This window comes from Scyliorhinus torazame, chromosome 4 (genome assembly GCF_047496885.1).
Source record: "Scyliorhinus torazame isolate Kashiwa2021f chromosome 4, sScyTor2.1, whole genome shotgun sequence".
Lineage (NCBI taxonomy): Eukaryota > Metazoa > Chordata > Chondrichthyes > Carcharhiniformes > Scyliorhinidae > Scyliorhinus > Scyliorhinus torazame.
The window spans coordinates 268,093,330-268,114,202 of NC_092710.1; the positions used below are offsets into that span (position 1 = coordinate 268,093,330).

The 20,873-nt window shown below is 50.0% G+C and overlaps 1 protein-coding gene across 3 annotated transcripts in view; it reads left to right on the top strand.

The window, feature by feature from the left end:
- The window catches only part of rngtt (RNA guanylyltransferase and 5'-phosphatase), a 520,247-nt gene that overhangs the window by 85,384 nt on the left and 413,990 nt on the right, over nt 1-20,873 (top strand). For 2 of the 3 annotated variants that reach the window (XM_072499775.1, XM_072499777.1), the window contains one exon: nt 8,152-8,253. The exons of the other annotated variant lie outside the window; for it this stretch is intronic. In XM_072499775.1, the coding sequence (XP_072355876.1) occupies nt 8,152-8,253 (102 nt within the window). The remainder of the gene's footprint in view (nt 1-8,151; nt 8,254-20,873) is intronic. 3 annotated transcript variants of the gene reach the window in all.

Sequence of the window (20,873 nt, forward strand, 5' to 3'; positions counted from 1 at the left end):
TGGTCAGAAGGTCGAACTCCGTCTGGAGTCGTTGTCTCTCCCTGTACAGTCCCTCCTCCGGGGTCTCCGCTTTGTCCACCCTTAAGATCTCCCCCAGTAATCTTTCCCTTTCCTTGGCCTCTGTTTTCCCTTTGCGGGCCCTGATGGAGATCAGCTCTCCTCTGACCACCGCCTTTAGTGCTTCCCATACCACTCCCACTCGGACATCCCCGTCGTCATTGGCCTCCAGGTATCTCTCGATACATCCCCGCACCCTTCCACAGACTCCCTCATCCGCCAACAATCCCACATCTAATCGCCAGAGTGCACGCTGCTCCCTCTCCTCTCCTAGTTCCAGGTCCACCCAATGTGGGGCATGATCCGAGATAGCTATGGCTGAATACTCAGTTTCTTCCACCCTCGAGATCAACGACCTTCCCAAAACAAAAAAATCTATCCGGGAGTACACCTTGTGAACATGGGAGAAGAAGGAGAACTCCTTGGCCTTCGGTCTAACAAATCGCCATGGATCCACTCCCCCCATTTGGTCCATAAACCCCTTAAGCACCTTGGCCGCTGCCGGCCTTCTTCCGGTCTTAGATCTGGATCTATCTAACCCTGGGTCCAGCACGGTGTTGAAGTCTCCCCCCATTATCAAGTTTCCTACCTCCAGGTCCGGTATACGTCCCAGCATCCGCTTCATGAATCCCGCATCATCCCAATTCGGGGCATATACGTTAACCAACACAACCTCCATTCCCTCCAGCCTGCCACTCACCATTTCATATCTGCCTCCACTATCTGCTACAATGCTCCTAGCTTCGAATGATACCCGTTTCCCCACCAGTATGGCCACCCCTCTATTTTTTGCATCCAGCCCTGAATGGAACGCCTGTCCCACCCATCCTTTCCTTAACCTAACTTGGTCCGCCACCTTCAGGTGCGTCTCCTGGAGCATAGCCACGTCTGCCCTCAGTCCTTTCAAGTGCGCGAACACTCGGGCCCTTTTAATCGGTCCATTTAGGCCTCTCACGTTCCACGTGATCAGCCGCACTGGGGGGCTACCTGCCCCCTTCCCGTGTCGACTAGCCATCGCCCTCTCTAGGCCAGTCCCACGTCCCGATTCCGCGCTCCCACTCGTTCCCCAGGTGGCGCATTCCAGCCCCGACCACCCTTTCTTTAGCCAGTTCCTCTTTGATTTCTGCAGCAGCAACCCAGTTATCCTCTCTCCTCTTACCCCCCCCCCCCCCCCCCCCGGCTAGATCCCCATCTAGCGTGATTGCTCCCCCCATATTACTTCCGAAAGTCAGCTGACTTCAACTGACCCCGGCTTCTCCCGCTCACTCCTTCACCCCCCCGTCTGGGGAACACCCATCTACCTTGCGCCTATCTTCCCGCCATCACCTTTCTGGCGCGGGAACAAGGACAGTAGGCTCCATATTCTCTGTAGCTGTCCCGCCCCTTGTGGCGCAGCTCCCTCTCCCGCCCCACTCCCATTCCTCATCCTCCGCCTATGTCTCTTCTTTCCCCCCACCAGCGCCCACATTTCTTAGTGTCCCCCCCCTTCCCAATTTACATCTCTATATACATCGACAGTGACATTTCCCTCTAATATCAGTCCCTCAGTTCCGATCCAGTTTCTCGTCTTTAATAAAGGTCCATGCTTCTTCCGCCGTTTCGAAGTAGTGATGTCTCTCCTGGTACGTGACCCATAGTCGCGCCGGCTGCAGCATCCCGAACTTCACCTTCTTCTTGTGTAGCACCTCCTTGGCTCGATTAAAACTCGCCCTCCTTCTCGCCACCTCCGCACTCCAAACCTGGTACACCCATACCACCGCATTCTCCCATCTACTACTCCGTACCTTTTTGGCCCATCTCAGAACCACTTCTCTATCATTAAAGCGGTGAAATCGCACGATTGTCACCCTAGGTGGTTCTCCCGCCTTTGGTCTCCTCGCAGGGACCCGATGAGCCCCCTCCACTTCTAAGGGGCCCGAAGGGGCCTCAGCTCCCATCAGCGAGCTTAGCATCGTGCTCACGTAAGCCCCACAGTCCGCTCCTTCCACTCCCTCAGGGAGACCCAGGATCCGAAGGTTCTTCCTTCGTGCTCTGTTTTCTAGGGCCTCAATCCTTTCAATGCACTTTTTGTGGAGCACCTCGTGCGTCTGTGTTTTGACCACCAGGCCCAGGATCTCGTCTCCATTATCCGTCACCTTCTGCTCCACCACGCGGAGCTCTGTCTCCTGGGTCCTTTGTGCCTCCTTAAGCCCCTCAATTGCCTGTGGCATCCGGGGTCAGCACCTCCTTAAGTAGCTCCACACTCCGTCTTAAGAATTCGTCTTGATCGGGCCCCCATGACGCCTGGGCTTTCTCCGCCGCCATCTTGCTTCTTTTTTCCTCCTGTCCCTATCGTCGAGGATTCTTCACGATGTAGCCGCCGCCGCCGATATTTTTCTCTTTCGTTGGGGGGGGGACTCCCTGTTAACTCACCCCACACCGGGTTTCGTCCTGAAAAAATTCCCCGTTGGGGCTCTTAAAAGAGCCCGAAGGTCCGTTTGAGCTGGAGCCGCCGAAACGTGCGGCTTAGCTGGGCATCGCCGCAACCGGAAGTCCGCTCGAAGCATTTCATGATAACAGATATCAGGGCCACCGGTCAGTAGTCATTGAGGCACGCTACCTTCTTCGTTGGTACTGGTATTATGGTGGTCTTCTTGAAGCAGGCTTGGAGTGGAGAAGTAAGGTGTTGAAGATATCTGCGAATACACTCACCAGCTGGTCAACGCAGGCTCACAGTGCTCGCCCAGGGACTCCGTCGAGGCCTGTCGCTTTCCGCGGGTTTACTTTCAAGAGGGCAGCTCTTGCCTCCGAGGCTGTAATAGTGGGTATGGGTATGTCCAGGGCTGTTGGGGTGGGTGGCACTGATGTATTGGCTGACTATTCAAAGCGGGCACAGAACTTGTTCAGATCATCGGGGAGGGTTGCTCCAGCCCCAGATATTCCGCCTGGCCTTGCTTTGTAGACTATGATCTCATGTAAGCCCTGCCATAGACGTCTTGGGTTTGTGTCGTTGGCCTGGGACTCTAGTTTGATCAGGTATTGTCTTTTGGCATCCCTGTTGGCTTTCCGTACGTCGTACCTGGATTTCCTACATAGATCAGGGTCGTCAGACATGAACGCCTCCGTCCGGAACTTCAGGGAATGAACCCTTCGGTTGAGCCAGGATTTCCGATTGGGGAACACCCGTATTGTCATCTTTGGTACACAGTCCTCGACACACTTACTGATTAAGTCTGTGACGGTGATGGCGTACTCGTCCAGGTTAGCTGCCGCGGACTTGAATATGGACCAGTACACAGACTCCAAGCAATTGCGGAGAGTATCCTCTGATGCACTGCACGGCTTTCTTGACTGGTTCAGCACGCTTGAGTTGCTGTTTGTAAGCCAGAAGTAGGAATACCAACTTGTGATCGGATTTGCCAAAGTGTTGTCGGGGAATGGAGCGGTAGGCACCTTTGATGCTCGTGTAGCAGTGGCCCAGGGTGTTGCAGCTCTGGTGGGGCACGAGATATGTTGATGGAGTTTGGGTAGAACCTTCCTGAGGTTGGCCTGGTTGAATTCTCCAGCCACGATTGTCAGCGCTTAAGGGTGATTTGTTTCTTTGTTGGTGATGGTGGAGTGCAGTTCATCAAGTGCTTTTTTCACTTCTGCCAAGAGTGAGATGTAGACTGCTGTGATGTGTACACAGATGAATTTACATGGGAGGTAGAAAGGGCGACTTCATTTCACTGTCAGGCATTCTAGGTCTGGGGAGGAGCACCACATCTGAGCACCAGAAGGTGTTGATGAGGAGGCAAGCATCCCTGCCCTCCGACTTGCCTGAGGCCATCGTGCGGTCCATCCGGTGAATCGAGATGCCTTTGGGTTGGATGGTGCAGTCTAGTGTGGCCAGAGTAAGCCATGTCTCAGTGAAGCAGAGCACACAGCAGTTCCTCACTTCTCTCTGGGAGATAAGTGTGGGGTTGAGGTCATCCAACTTGTTCTCAATCGCTTGTAAATTCGCCAGGAGTATGCTGGGGAGAGAGGTCTCGAAGCCGCATAATTTAAGTCTCCTCTTCAGACCGCCGCGTTTTCCCCGCTTCATGGGTCGGCGGCTGCTCTTGGATGGGAGGGCTAGATTTCCGTATGGTAGGTGGTTATGTTCAGAGGGGTCGTGGATGATGGTGGCGGTGACAAGGTCACAGGAGAGGGTTGTACGTGGGTTGGTCTGGTCATGTGGGGCGGCGAGGTCGGGTTCACCATCCGGTGTGATCTTTGCTTCGCTGGTGAGGCCTCGCGCCCCCGCGGTCTAGTCACTTTAAGATTGACCTTTATGTTGATGGTACTTCCGGATGATGGAAAGGCTAAAAACCACGTGGTAAGTCGGGTCACGTGGTCGGAGACCGGAGGGAGCAGTCACATGGTTGGACTCTGGTGTGGGCCTAGTCAGGCCTACACTGGGGAAAGGATGCAGCAGTTCACCAGCAGCAAGTAAGTCATGATATTTTTGGTGGGTCCTTGGGCCGTCGCTGGGCGGGTAGGCCCGGGTCTGTGGGCTGTCACTGGGCGGATAGGCCCCGGTCCATGGGCCGTCGCTGGGCGGGTAGACCCTGGTCCTTGGGCTGTCGCTGGGCAGGTAGGCCCCGGTCCTTGGGCCGTCGCAGGGCGGGTAGGCCCGGGTCCATGGGCCGTCGCAGGGCGGGTAGGCCCGGGTCCTTGGGCTGTCGCTGGGCGGGTAGGCCCGGGTCCTTGGGCCGTCGCTGGGCGGGTAGGCCCCGGTCCTTGGGCCGTCGCTGGGCGGGTAGGCCCCGGTCCTTGGGCCGTCGCTGGGCGGGTAGGCCCCGGTCCTTGGGCCGTCGCTGGGCGGGTAGGCCCCGGTCCTTGGGCCGTCGCTGGGCGGGTAGGCCCTGGTCCTTGGGCCATCGCTGGACGGGTAGGCCCCGGTCCTTGGTCTGTTGCTGGGCGGGTAGGCCTTGGGCCGTTGCGGAGCGGGTAGGCCTCGGTCCTCGGGCCGTTGTGAGGCGGGTGGGCCTCGATCCTCGGGCCGATGTGAGACGTGTGGGCCTCGGTCCTCAGGCCGTTGCGGGCGGGTGATCTCTGGGTGAGTAGGTCCCGGTCCTCAGGCTATTGCAAGGTGGGTAGACCTCTGTCCTCGGGCCGTTGTGAGAGGGGTAGATCTTGGTCTTCGGGGTGTCGCTGGCCGGGTAGGCCCCGGTCCTTGGGCGTCGCGGGGCGTGTAACCCTCAGGCTGTAACTGGGCGGGTAGGCCCCGGTCCTTGGGCCGTCGCTGGGCGGGTAGGCCCCGGTCCTTGGGCCGTCGCTGGGCGGGTATGCCCCGGTCCTTGGGCCGTCGCTGGGCGGGTAGGCCCCGGTCCTTGGGCCGTCGCTGGGCGGGTAGGCCCCGGTCCTTGGGCCGTCGCTGGGTGGGTAGACCCAGGTCCTTGGCATGTTGCGTGGTGGATGGTCGCAGGGCTGGAAGGCCTCGATCCTCAGGCCGTTGTGGGGCAGGTAGGCTTCGGGCCGTTGCGACGCGGGTAGGCCTCAGTACTTGGGCCGTTTTGTGGCGGGTAGGCCTTGGGCCGTTGTGGGGCGGGTGGTCCTCAGGCCAATGCGGGGTGGGTAGGTCTCGGTCCTCGGGTCGTTGCGAGACGGTTAGGCCTCAGTCCTCCGGCCGTTGAATGGCGGATAGGCCTCCGTCCTCGGGCCTTTGCAAGAGTGTTAGGTCTTGGTCTTCGGGGCGTCGCTGGCCGGGTAGGTCCTGGGGCCGTCACGGGGCGTGTATGCCCAGGTCCTTGGCATGTTGCGAGGCGGGTGGTCGCAGGGCGGGTAGGCCTCGGTCCTCAGGCCGTTGCGGGGCGGGCAGGCCTCAGTCCTTGGGCCGTTGTGGGGCGGGTAGGCCTCGGTCCTCGGGCCGTTGTGAGACGGGTAGTCCTCGGGCTGTTGCGGGCGGGTGGTCTGTGGGTGGGTAGGCCCCTGTCCTCGGGGCGTGTATGCCCAGGTCTTTGGCATGTTGCGGGGCGGGTGGTCGCAGGGCGGGTAGGCCTCGATCCTCGGGCCGTTGCGGGGTGGGCAGGCCTCAGTCCTTGGGCCGTTGAGGGGTGGGTAGGCCTTGGTCCTCGGGCCGTTGTGAGACGGGTAGGCCTCGGTCCTTGGGCTGTTGCGGGCGGGTGGTCTCTGGGTGGGCAGGCCCTGGTCCTCAGGCCGTTGCAAGGTGGGTAGGTCTCGGTCTTTGGGGCGTAGCTGGCCGGGTAGGTCTCGATCCGTGGGTGGTTGTTGCCCGGGTAGGCCTCATCATTGGGCGGTTGTTGGCGGGTACGTCACGGTTTTCCTGGTTGGGAGCGTAAGTCCGGTGGTGGTGGTGGCGCAAGTGGGATACTGATGGAGTCGTGTCAGGTCAGGTCACAAGGTCCGGTCCTCGAGGTTCGGAGGATCCTCAAACCTGTAAGAAAATATAAAGGAGCATTATTAATAATTATATATGAAGTGGAGAAGAGTTTTAGTAGGTCAGAACGGTGATAAGCGATAAACGAAAAGGATCTGGTTGAGAGAGCTCGCAAAGTCGCCATGCTCCGGCGCCATCTTGGAATTTCCTTTCCTATGTTTTCTGACACCTTGTACCCTGGAATATTTAACACCCAGTCCTGCCCTTCCTTGAGCCAGGTCTTTGTTTTCGTCACAAAATCGTATTTCCACAGGGCAATCTATGCCTGTAACTTCCCAAACCCAACCTTATTTACCATATTCCGTGCATTCACATACATACACTGTATCCCTTATTTAGACTTCATTATTTTTTCCCTTACTCCGAATCTACCTAATAACTTTCTTTCCGCAATTCTAATGCTTTCTATCCCTCCCAGTATTTGGTGCACCCTGGTAATCTTCTCTCTTGGTTCCCCTGCTGAGTTAGTTTAAAGCCCTCTCAATAGCACGGCAAAATGTGCCAGAATGAAACTAGTCTCATCCCTGGTGCCGTTGAGGCCAAACCCATCCAGTTTGTATAGGTGCCGTCTTCCCATGTCTCAGTGTCCCAGGGATCTAAAGTATGCCCTCCTGCGACATCTTTCCTGCCATGTATTCATCTGCCTTATCCTCCTATTTCTTTATTCATTTGCATGTGGCACTGGAAGTAATCCGGAGATTAGTATATTTGAACTCCTGTTTGCTAATTTCCTATCTAACTCCCTAAATTCTGATTGCAGGACCACATCCATTTCCCACCTAAGTCATTGGCACTAATGTGGACTACGGCCCCTGGCTGTTCATCCTCCCCCAGAAGGATGCCCTTCAGTTGCTCCATGACATCCTTGACGCCTGGCACCAGAGAGGCAACATATCATCCTGCTTTTTATGGGTGCGAATGGCTGTTTTGGTTTGCTCTTGTTTCTTTATTTCTTCACCTGATTTTTGGGTGGCTGCTATGCAATCATTCACACCTCATTTGGACATATTTTCTATTTCTTTACTGTACCCATTCCCACTTCCTTTGCTTTTTGTATCATTATAATGTCGGCATTTAATCGCTCCTGACTTCCACTTTGTCACAAACCTTGCCTTTTGTTCATTCAATATCTCTCCTCTCTTTGCTCAAAATCTATTACATTTCTAACTGCCCTCCATCAAGAAGGGTCATCACACCTGAAAATCTAACATTTTTTTCTGCCCACTAGACTCGGTCTGACCTGTTGAGTATTTCCATCATTTTCTGGTTTTAATTCAAAATTTCAGCATTGTATTATTGTACGATACCTATAGAGTTTGTCTAGTTACTGAGCTTGGTAAGATTTTTATTCACTATCTGTCTGATTGACTTAAGAGTGGAAACGGTCAGAAAGTTATATGCTCTTTGCAACTTGCTGCCTATCTGATAGTTTGTCTTCCCCATCTCTGTCATTAAGAAAAACTGTTTGAAATGATGGCAAATTTGTATTTGTGCTGCTTTTCTGGCCTGCAACATATATCAGCCAGGGAGGGAAATGTAATCCCGAAGTGTATCTGCCACCCTGAGGTTGACTTTAAAAAAAGAATGGCAGGGAGGGGAGAAAGAGTGTCACTCCCTCAGCCCCTGGTTTCCCAGATCAAACTGGAAGATGCATTTTCTGTGACTGCGCAGTAATAGAAATTCTGTTAATCCAGGGCAGGATTTCCTGGAGCCCAGCCTGTTTCCATGGACAAACAAAACATTAAATTTATTGAACAAAAGCCATATAAAGTCAGCTGGAAGGCAGATGGGGCCCGGTGAGTATTTGTTTTCTTTGAGACTTTTAAATGATTCAGATTTAAAATGGTAACAATTTTTCTGTTTAGTTACAGATACTATGTCATTGTAATAGTTTTCAGGAACTATTGAATTAAGAACCACATCTTGAATGATCAATAATTTAACTACTGAATAAAAAAGTCGTGTGTACAGTGCATGTCATATTTTAAATTTATTTATGGCAAGAAAATAATTTATTTTGCTTCAAACCATTTCGTAATTTGACTAATATTACATACAGGTAAGTAGGAAAAGCTATCAATCAGAATTTGGTAACCAAACCAAAACCAGCTAATCTTTTGGACCAAAAGTAGTCACTAAATGCTCAAATGTTCTTTCATCCCGTTCTTTCATCAATGTGCATTCAAATGCATGAGGCTGTGTGTACTGATAATATTCCGGCAATAGTACTGAAGACTTGAGCTCCAGAACGTGCCGCACCCCGAGCCATGCTGTTCCAGTACAGCTATAACACTGGCATCTACCGGCAATGTGGAAAATTTCCCAGGTGTGTCCTGTACACAAGAAACAGGACAAATCCAACCTAGCCAATTACCGCCCGATCAGTATACTCTCCATCATCAGCAAAGTGATGCAAGGAGTCATCAACAGTGCTATCAAGCGGCACTTACTCGGCAATAACCTGCTCACAGGCGCTCAGTTTGGGTTCCGCCAGGGTCACTCAGCTCCTGACCTCATTATAGCCTTGGTTCAAACATGGACAAAAGTGCTGAATGCCAGAGGTGAGGTGAGAGTGACTGCCCTTGACATCAAGGCAGCATTTATGGCATCCTTAGCATCAAGGAGTCCTAGCTAAATGAGTCGATGGGAATCAGGGGGAAAACTCCGCTAGTTGGAGTCATACCTGGCACAAAGGAAGATGGTTGTGGTGGTTGGAGGTCAATCATCTCAGTTCCAGGACATCACTGCAGGAGTTCTCAAGGTAGTATCCTTTTTTAAAAAATATTTCGAGTACCCAATTATTTTTTCCCAATTAAGGGGCAATTTAGCGTGGCCAATCCACCTAACCAGCACATCTTTGGGTTGTAGGGGTGAAATCCACGCAGACACGGGGAGAATGTGCAAACTCCACACGGGCAGTGACCCAGGGCCGGGATTCTAACCCAGGTCCTCAGCGCCGTAGTCCCAGTGCTAACCACTGCACCACCGTGCTGCCCCTCAAGGTAGTATCCTAAGCCCACCCATCTTCAGCTGCTTCATCAATGATCTGCCTTCCATCATAAGGTCAGAAGTAGGTATGGTCGTAGATGACTGCACAATGTTCAGCACCATTCGCAACTCCTCAGACAACGATGCAGTCTGTGTCCAAATGCAGCAAGACCTGGACAATATCCAGGCTTGGGATGGCAAGTTACATTCGTGCCACACAAGTGCCAGGCAATGACCATCTCTTACACGAGAGGATCTAACAATCACCCCTTGATAATCAATAGCATTACCATCGCTGAATCCCCCACAATCAATATTCTGGGGGTTACTATTGATCAGAAACTGAACTGGACTAGCCACATTAATACTGTGCTACCAGGGCAGTTCAAAGACTATGAATCCTATGGCGAGTAACTCACCTCCTGACCCCCCCCAAAGCCTATCCTCCATCGACAAGTTGAAGGTCAGTCATCTCCGCTTCAAGGCACCAGTGCAGGAGTTACTCAGGGTCATGTCCGAGGCACAACCATCTTCAGCTGCTTCATCAGTGACCTTCCTTTCATCAGGTCAGAAGTGGGGAAGGAGGTCAGAAGTTTCAGCCTTCCAGACTTCATATCGAGTTCAACAACTTCAGACTGTGAACTCACACCTCCACCTTCACCCGTTTTTTATTTTTATCAATTTATTTTCATCCAACGATCTGTTTTTCCCTCACCATTGTCTCCCCTTCCCATGTTGTCCTTTAACACGCAGCTTACTCTTCTTCTACCATTAACACATTCTGATAACTCCACCCCACCCCCTACTACAATATAAATTTCATATTTCCAGATCTCTCTAGGTTTGACAGAGAGTCATCCAGACTTGAAACATTATATATTCTCTCTTCACTAATGCTGACAGACCTGCTGAGATTTTCCAGCATTTTCTGTTTTTGCCTCTGGATTACTTGCTCATTGATATTGCTCTAGTTGAAGGACTAGAGAATTATATTGTGAGAATTATAAGTAGGCTTACATGTTAATTTGCAAAGAATATAATTAAAAATTTAGGAAGTTGGACACATTCTATTTGATGCAATTTACATCAAATTAAATAAAGTAATAGAGATTGAAAAGATCTTGAGGCAAGCATAGGTAGGCCAGTAATAGCCTGTGGAAAATTCAGAGTATTTAATCCTTCTAATCCAAAGAGACATGGATTAGTATGTCAAGTCATAACTGGTTGTCCAATTTGCCTTCATTCATTGGTTATGTTTCATAATTCTTAGTTATTACTTTGTGTCATTGCACAGCATGATGGCTATTTCCCTGCTGAATTAGCTTCTCTATTATTCCTAGAGCAGCATGGGATAATGGGTTACCCAAATAGTTTTTGTCTTTTGGCTGAAGGAGTTAAGCGTAATGCAGGCATGGAAGATCTCAAAGAATAGTCTTGAATTTGCTCTCGGCAGTGAAAGAACAATTGTTGCATTGCAGTGTGTTTTGCAGGTTTGCTAGTAGTCTACTAATTCGGCGTCTGTGTAGCACCCTCAATCAGAGATTTCTGCTGCCTGCGAACGGGGTAAGAAATAACAAGGGTCTTCAGCAATCGGATCGAATTATAAATACTGAGGTCTCAGTGTTGAAACTAGGAAGTAAAAAACAGGAAATTTAAATCCTGTTTTAAGCATGTGCAAGAAGCAAAATAAAGATTGGGAAATATAATAATAATATTGTCAAAAGTAGGCTTACATGAACATTGCAATAAAAATATCTGGATCGTCTGTCTGCCAGAGTGAAAGGAAGGATCGGATGCCGGTGGGTATGTGGGGAAGATGCTAGAGAAGATGATAGGAGAAGGTTAGTCGTTGGAGGTGGACCGGGCCCATAGGGTGCTTTTGCGTAAGCCCCAGGGGAGTGAGCCCCCGAGGGCAATAGTGGTACGGCTGCATCGGTTCCTAGCTAAGGAACGCATCATGAGGTGGGCTAGGCAGATGAAACGGTGCATGTGGGAAGATTTTGAGACTTGGGAGCAGAACTTGCAAAGAGGCGGGCGAGTTTTAATAAAGTCAAGGCGGCCCTGTACGAGAAGCAAATAAAGTTTGGTCTGCTTTACCCGGCCCGTCTTTGGGTGACCTATGAGGGTCGGGAGCTATACTTTGGCTCACCGGAAGATGTGGTGAACTTCATGAAGGACAATAACCTGGTAGACAAACCAGGATCTTAAACCTCGACTGGAGAACTGAGTTAGAAGCTATGTGTTGCCTTTTTAAAAACCTTGGTCTTTTAACTCTGTAATTTAAGTTGCTGTGTTCGAAAAGCTACTTGAGTTTTTACATGAATAATTCCTTTTTGTTTGTTTGGTCTTTTCTAATTGGTCCTGCTTGAAAGTCTGTGCTTGGACCTTGGGAGGGATTGTTTGTTTGTTTTTTGTGCTTTGTGCCATTGTTTTGGGAACTTATACTAAGAGTGGGGGGGAGGGGAACCAGCAGGTGGTAGGATGCTAGGCGCAGGGGGCGGGACCTGCCAGGCTAGCTGGGTGGGCTAGTTCACGGAAGCAAAGTGGCGGGTGAGCTGAAGATTAACGTAGTGGGAGGGATGGGGGGTGGGGAAGGGTGCTGCTGACAAGGAGGGGACTTTTAGGAGGTTGGAGGAGGAGAGTAGATGATGTTAGCTGCCGAGGGGTGGGCCAGGTGAGGTGCGGGGCATAGGCCAAGGGCTGGCCTAGGAAAGGTCATGGCTGATCGGCAGGGGAGGGGTTAGTGACCCCCAGACCAAGCTGGTCACGTGGAATGTTCGTGGACTGAATGGGCCGGTCAAAAGAGCCCATGTGTTCGCACACTTGAGACAGCTGAAGGCGGACTTGGCCATATTGCAAGAGATGCACTTGAAGCTGGGAGACTAAGTTAGACTGAAGAAGGGATGGGTTGGACAGGTGTTTCATTTGGGATTGGACTTTAAAACAAGGGGGTTGGCAATCCTGGTTAATAAAAAGGTGGCATTCGAGATGTTGAAGATGGAGGCAGACCCAGGGGGTAGATTTATTATGGTTAGTGGGAAGCTGGAGGGAATGGCAGTGGTGTTGGTCAATATATACGCCCCAAACTGGCATGATGTCGCCTTTGTCAGGAGGGTACTGGGGAAGATTCCGGAACTCGACTCGCACTGGCTGATTATGGGGGGATGGATTTTAATACTATTCTGGATCCGAGACTAGACCGTTCGAGTTCCAGGTCGCGAAAAGTATCAGCAATGGCGAAAGAACTGAGGGGTTTATAGAGCACGTGGGGGGGCGGTCGGTGGAGATTTGGGAGGCCAAGGAGCAAGGAATATTCATTCTACTCCCATGTGCACAAGGTACATTCCAGGATAGACTTTTTTGTACTTGACAAAACACTGTTAGCGTGGGTGGAGGACACTGAGTATTCAGCAATCGTGGCGTCAGACCACGCTCCACACTGGATAGACCTACAGGTAAGTGTCCACAGTGGAGGTTAGATGCAGGGCTGTTAGCGGAGCATGAGATTTGTGAGCGGGTGAGGGAGGCCATTCGGGGGTACATAAAGAGCAATGACCAGGAGAGACCGCGGCAGGGGTGGTTTGGGAAGCATTGAAGGTGGTTTTTATTTCGATTCGGGCCCACAGGGAGAAGACTGAATGAGCGGAGTTGGACAGGCTGGTAGGTGAAATCTTACAGGTGGACATACCTTGGGTATGGTGCTCTTTCCAAGAGCCGGTGCAGACTCGATGGGCCGAATGGCCTCCTCCTGCACTGTAAATTCTATGATAAATTCTATGAGTCATCTCCGGATGACGAGCTCCTGAAGGAGCATCAGAGATTCCAACTGAAATTTGGGCTGCTGTCCACAAGTAAGGCAGAGGGGCAGTTAAGGAGGGTGAAAGGGGCAACATACGAATATGGGGAGAAAGCCAGTAGGATGTTAGCACATCAACTGAGGAAGCAGGAGGCAGCGAGAGAAATTGGGAAAGTAAAGGATATGAGGGGGAAGGTAGTGGTGGACCCAGGGGCGATAAATGATGTGTTTCGCGAATTCTATGAGTCAACTCTATGAATCGGAACCCCCAGCCGGGGAAGAGGGTATGGAGCCGTTTTTGGGGAGGCTAGAGTTCCCGAAGGTAGATGAGAATCTGGTGGAATGCCTGGGGGGCCCAATTGGGCTTGGGGAGGTGATAAGACGGGTTGGGGGCCCCGGGACCTGATGGATACCCAGTAGAGTTTTATAAAATGTTTTCTCGGTTACTGGGGCTGCTCCTGGTTAAGGCCTTTTTTTTAAAAAACTATTTTTATTCTCCATTTTCACATTTTCTTCAGAATTTACACCCCACCAACAAACAGTAAACGGTAACAAATACAATGTCAATTCCCTTGTCAACAACAACGATCCCATTCTCCCACCATCCCAAACAACGGCCCACCTGACAATATAAGCATCAAATAAAACAAACCCTCCCAAGGTGGGGAAAAAAAAGGAAAAAAGAAAAAGGAATCGCCTATGGTCACCATTGACATATACAGTCCACCCCCCAACCCCCCACCCCCCCGAATATTCAATGCCATCCAATCCCCAAAAGAGTACCGTGAATGACACCCATGAATTTTACACACTGCCCCCCACAGCCCCCCTTCCAGACTCCTCCCCTCCACTTCCTCTTGTAAACTCCTCCCCCAACCTCGGCTCCTTCCCCCAACTTTTCACCCCGGCTAGACTCACCGGAACTTGTTCTACCAGGCTCCGATGGCCGCAGCCCCTCCCCCCACCTCACTTCCATTCACAGGCCGGCTTAAACCGGCCAGCGTGGAGGCCCCCGCCCGGGTCTCCTTCCCCCTTGCCCGGTACCAGGAAAACCAAGAAATCCCTTTTAGCACACAACCCCCACATACACACCCAAGCCCCAAAGAACCATCATTGCAAATGAAAGTCCCATCTCTTCCCTTGTCCAAATATATACAGCATCGACTCATTTAGTACATACACCAACATGCAGTGAAAAAATAAAGTTACATGAGGTTACATCGGTACCCAACCATTTCTCAATTATGCCACAGTCCTTCTGCCTTCGCAATCTCCTCCTCTGCCTCGGCCGTCCCAAAATAGAAGTCCTTGGAATCGTAGGTCACCCTCAGCCTAGCTGGATATACTGTGCCGCACTGCACCGTGCTGATGTACGATGCCGCCTTCACCCGGCTGAAGGCAGCCCGCCTCCTCGCCAGCTCCACTGTAAAGTACTGGTATATACGTATACCAGCTCCAGCCCCTCATCTCCCACTTCTGCTTTGCCCAGCACAGGACTTTCTCCTTCATGCTATACCTACAGAAACAGAGTTACTACTCTTGGCGGCTCACTCACCTTTGGTATAGGCCTCCATGACCGATGGGCCCGATCCAGTTCATATCGTGAGGGATTGTCCCCCTCTCCCAATAGCTCCACCAACATCGTGGCAAAATACTCCGTCGACCTCGAGCCTTCCACCCCTTCGGGCAGACCCACAATCCTCAGATTCTGTCGCCTGGATCTGTTTTCCAGGTCTTCCATTTTGGCGTGCAGACCCTTGTTGGTCTCTATCAGCCTCCGCAACTCCTTCCCCATCGAGTTGTGTTGATCACTGTGCAGCGATAATGCCTCTTCCACTTCCTTCAGTGTCTCACCTTGCTCCCGCACCTCCGCCCCTGCGCTTGATACCGCCGCCATCACCGGGCGCCTCTTCCACCAGCACTTTCAATACCGCCCCCATCTCTTTCTTCATCGCTTCCATGTGTTTTGTGAACTGTTTTTCAAGTTCCACAGCCATCACCGTGGTCATTTCTTCTGCTGTGAGCGATGAGGCCTCCCCTGGTGCTCCAGCCTCTGCTTTCCTTACATTTCCTGCGCTGAGTTTTTCACTCCCGGCGGACTTCCATTAACCCCCTTTTTCACGGCCGTTTCTCTCCCGAACTTGGACATTTCTCCTCCCTGTGCCTTCTTACAGCCTTTTCAGCCTCCGTTGCCCCCCGGGACTGGGCGTTAAAACTCCGAAATTCGTATTCCCGAGCGGGATCCTTCCAATGTGCGGCTGCCTCCCGCCCACTGTCACCGGAGGTCCCCCCTGGTTAAGGCCTTTAACGACTCTAATGAGCTGGGAATGCTCCCCCCAACGCTATCTCAGGCATCGATCTATCTCATCTTGAAGCGGGACAAAGACCCGGAGAGCTGTGGATCGTACAGGCTGATTTCCCTTTTGAATGTAGATGCTAAATTGCTGGCAAAGATCTTGGCCACATGTATAGAGGATTGTGTCCTGGAGGTAATCGGGGAGGACCAGGTGGGATTTGTGATGGGCAGGCACCTGACGTTCAACATTAGACGGCTCATGAATGTTATAATGATGCCAGCTCCGGTAGCGAATGTAAGAACCAACCGGGTACGGTCAGAATATTTTAGTCTCTGGGACAAGATGTTAAGTAATGGGTTAAGAGACATTCAAATTAGTTGTGTCATTTATGTTAAGTATCCAATAATTGACACTGATATGTAAAGGGGCTTCATGTGGCCTTTGTGTCAGGTGATGTGATGTTAGAGTTTTGTGCAGAGTCTGTTAAAGTGTAATAAAGGTGTTTGTGGAAAAGGAGCAGAACCTTTGACTCTTTGTACAACAGCAGCTAAACGTCTCACAAATAGAACATAGAACATAGAACAATACAGCGCAGTACAGGCCCTTCGGCCCACGATGTTGCACCGAAACAAAAGCCATCTAACCTACACTATCCCATTATCATCCATATGTTTATCCAATAAACTTTTAAATGCCCTCAATGTTGGCGAGTTCACTACTGTAGCAGGTAGGGCATTCCACGGCCTCACTACTCTTTGCGTAAATAACCTACCTCTGACCTCTGTCCTATATCTATTACCCCTCAGTTTAAAGTTATGTCCCCTCGTGCCAGCCATATCCATCGGCGGGAGAAGGCTCTCACTGTCCACCCTATCCAACCCCCTTATCATTTTGTATGCCTCTATTAAGTCTCCTCTTAACCTTCTTCTCTCCAACGAAAACAACCTCAAGTCCATCAGCCTTTCCTCATAAGATTTTCCCTCCATACCAGGCAACATCCTGGTAAATCTCCTCTGCACCCGCTCCAAAGCCTCCACGTCCTTCCTATAATGCGGTGACCAGAACTGTACGCAATACTCCAAATGCGGCCGTACCAGAGTTCTGTACAGCTGCAACATGACCTCCCGACTCCGGAACTCAATCCCTCTACCAATAAAGGCCAACACTCCATAGGCCTTCTTCACAACCCTATCAACCTGGGTGGCAACTTTCAGGGATCTATGTACATGGACACCTAGATCCCTCTGCTCATCCACACTTTCAAGAACTTTACCATTAGCCAAATACTCCGCATTCCTGTTATTCCTTCCAAAGTGAATCACCTCACACTTCTCTACATTAAACTCCATTTGCCACCTCTCAGCCCAGCTCTGCAGCTTATCTATATCCCTCTGTAACCTGCTACATCCTTCCACACTATCGACAACACCACCGACTTTAGTATCGTCTGCAAATTTACTCACCCACCCTTTTGCGCCTTCCTCTAGGTCATTGATAAAAATGACAAACAGCAACGGCCCCAGAACAGATCCTTGTGGTACTCCACTTGTGACTGTACTCCATTCTGAACATTTCCCATCAACCACCACCCTCTGTCTTCTTTCAGCTAGCCAATTTCTGATCCACATCTCTAAATCACCCTCAATCCCCAGCCTCCGTATTTTTTGCAATAGCCTACCGTGGGGAACCTTCTCAAATGCTTTGCTGAAATCCATATACACCACATCAACTGCTCTACCCTCGTCTACCTGTTCAGTCACCTTCTCAAAGAACTCGATAAGGTTTGTGAGGCATGACCTACCCTTCACAAAGCCATGCTGACTATCCCTAATCATATTATTCCTATCTAGATGATTATAAATCTTGTCTCTTATAATCCCCTCCAAGACTTTACCCACTACAGACGTGAGGCTCACCGGTCTATAGTTGCCGGGGTTGTCTCTGCTCCCATTTTTGAACAAAGGGACCACATTTGCTGTCCTCCAGTCCTCTGGCACTATAATGATGACATAAAAATCAAAGCCAAAGGTCCAGCAATCTCTTCCCTGGCCTCCCAGAGAATCCTAGGATAAATCCCATCAGCTCCCGGGGACTTATCTATTTTCAGCTTGTCCAGAATTGCCAACACCTCTTCCCTACGTACCTCAATGCCATCTATTCTATTAGCCTGGGGCTCAGCATTCTCCTCCACAACATTATCTTTTTCCTGAGTGAATACTGACGAAAAATATTCATTTAGTATCTCGCCTATCTCTTCAGACTCCGCACACAATTTCCCATTCCTGTCCTTGACTGGTCCTACTCTTTCCCTAGTCATTCGCTTATTCCTGACATACCTATAGAAAGCTTTTGGGTTTTCCTTGATCCTTCCTGCCAAATACTTCTCATGTCCCCTCCTTGCTCGTCTTAGCTCTCTCTTTAGATCCTTCCTCGCTACCTTGTAACTATCCATCGCCCCAACCGAAACTTCACACCTCATCTTCACATAGGCCTCCTTCTTCCTCTTAACAAGAGATTCCACTTCCTTGGTAAACCACGGTTCCCTCGCTCGACGCCTTCCTCCCTGTCTGACCGGTACATACTTATCAAGAACACGCAGTAGCTGATCCTTGAACAAGCCCCACTTATCCAGTGTGCCCAACACTTGCAGCCTACTTCTCCACCTTATCCCCCCCAAGTCACGTCTAATGGCATCATAATTGCCCTTCCCCCAGCTATAACTCTTGCCCTGCGGTGTATACTTATCCCTTTCCATCATTAAAGTAAACGTCACCGAATTGTGGTCACTGTCCCCAAAGTGCTCTCCTACCTCCAAATCCAACACCTGGCCTGGTTCATTACCCAAAACCAAATCCAACGTGGCCTCGCCTCTTGTTGGCCTGTCAACATATTGTTTCAGGAAACCCTCCTGCACACACTGTACAAAAAATGACCCATCTATTGTACTCGAACTATATCTTTTCCAGTCAATATTTGGAAAGTTAAAGTCTCCCATAATAACTACCCTGTTACTTTCGCTCTTATCCAGAATCATCTTCGCCATCCTTTCCTCTACATCCCTAGAACTATTAGGAGGCCTATAAAAAAACTCCCAACAGGGTGACCTCTCCTTTCCTGTTTCTAACTTCAGCCCATACTACCTCGGAAGAAGAGTCCCCATCTAGCATCCTCTCCGCCACCGTAATACTGCTCTTGACTAGTAGCGCCACACCTCCCCCTCTTTTGCCTCCTTCTCTGAGCTTACTAAAACACCTAAACCCCGGAACCTGCAACATCCATTCCTGTCCCTGCTCTATCCATGTCTCCGAAATGGCCACAACATCGAAGTCCCAGGTACCAACCCATGCTGCCAGTTCCCCTACCTTGTTTCGTATACTCCTGGCATTGAAGTAGACACACTTCAAACCACCTACCTGAACACTGGCCCCCTCCTGCGACGTCAAATCTGTGCTCCTGACCTCTATACTCTCATTCTCCCTTACCCTAAAACTACAATCCAGGTTCCCATGCCCCTGCTGCATTAGTTTAAACCCCCCCAAAGAGCACTAACAAATCTCCCCCCCAGGATATTTGTGCCCCTCAGGTTCAGATGTAGACCATCCTGTCTGTAGAGGTCCCACGTTCCCCAGAAAGAGCCCCAGTTATCCAGAAATCTGAATCCCTCCCGCCTGCACCATCCCTGTAGCCACGTGTTTAATGGTAGCAGAGAATGGTTGCTGTGCAAATGTGAAGGGTTGAAAGAAAAAAAACCTTTCCAGACCAAACCAAGGAGTGTGAGGAGAAAAAAAAAGGATATATGGCTGAACCTAGGATAAAGATGTCCGGATATGATTATCCCCCCCCCCTTATTTTCTGAAAGGGGATCGTACGACCAACGGAGAAGTGCAGTAGTTATATGGACTAGGATAACTGCCTTGGGAAAGAGAAAACAAATATGGCATTGGCTCTTTCTCTACCATATGGCAGTAAAATCCGAAACAAAGTGTTTTCTGAGCTGGAATTGGAAGAGTTAGACTCAGAAGAAGGTCTGGAGACTCTATTACGTGATATGGATAAGACTTTTAAAAAGGATGACTTGTTAAGTAGATATGAAGCATGGTCGGATTTTGATAGGTTCCGGAAAGTAGAGGATTTCTCCATTGCAGACTATATCATGGAATTTAGCAGACTATATAACAGGCTGCAGAAACACAACCTGGAATTTCCACAGTCTGTGTTGTCCTTTAAGTTCCTTGACTGTGCTAGAGTGAGCAACATGGATAGGCTCCTGGTTTTGACAGGAAAACCTTATTCGATCAGATGACAGAAGCTTTAAAAAAGTTTCTGGGGAAACATTTGATTCCGATGGCTCTGATGACACAAATAGATCAGTCTGCAATAAAGCAGAATATGGAAGATATATTACTAACAGGATGGTGAAATCGTACGGCTACGAACAGGTTCCAAGACTATAGAAGGAGATCAGGACCCGGAAATTATGAAGACAGAAACGATGTGACTCTCAATACCATTATGCTTTCAACTGCCCAACACGTTGAGCGACACATGACACGGAAGAGTCAGAAGAGGAAAAAGATAGTGACCAGAAAGAAGGCATTGTCCTATTAACAAGCAGTTTTACGCCGCTAATGAGGGTGTTGGTTGCAGAATCCTTCAACTGTGCTGTCTTGGACAGTGGCTGCACATCTACTATGTGTGGAATTGACTGGTTAAAATGTTACCTGGACTCCTTGAATGCTGAAAATCGTAACCAGTTTAAGGAATTTGAAAGTTCCACAAGTTTCAGGTTTGGGGATGATAATACTCTGAAGTCACTGAAAAGAGTGGTGATCCCTTGCAATATTGCTGGAGTGAATCATTTCATTAGCGCGGATGTTGTATCAAGTGAGATACCTTTGCTTCTGAGCAGATCATCGATGAAGAAAGCACACATGAAACTGGATATGGAACTGGATAAGGCAACAGTTTTGGAAAGACAGTGGATTTGCAATTTACACAGTCGAGAACAATGGAAAGGACATCCCACATCAGAAGGGAAAGATCAAGCAGGAGCAGTACAGAACGAGAAACCAGGCAGGAGAGGGGACGTAATTTATCAAGGTCTCGGAACACGAGTAAGACTACGAATACGAAGAGGAGTAGAAGCCCACATGCAGGTGAGATTTTGGTGGCTTCCAATAAATTAGATGAAAAAGTTATCAAAGAAGCTAAACAGCAAGAATTGCATTGATGGAGTGAATTTTGGGTATACACGGAAGTACTGGATAGGGGCCAAAGAGCTGTATCCCACAGATGGATTTGCACGGAAAAGTTTCTTCCGGATGGAACTTGTAAG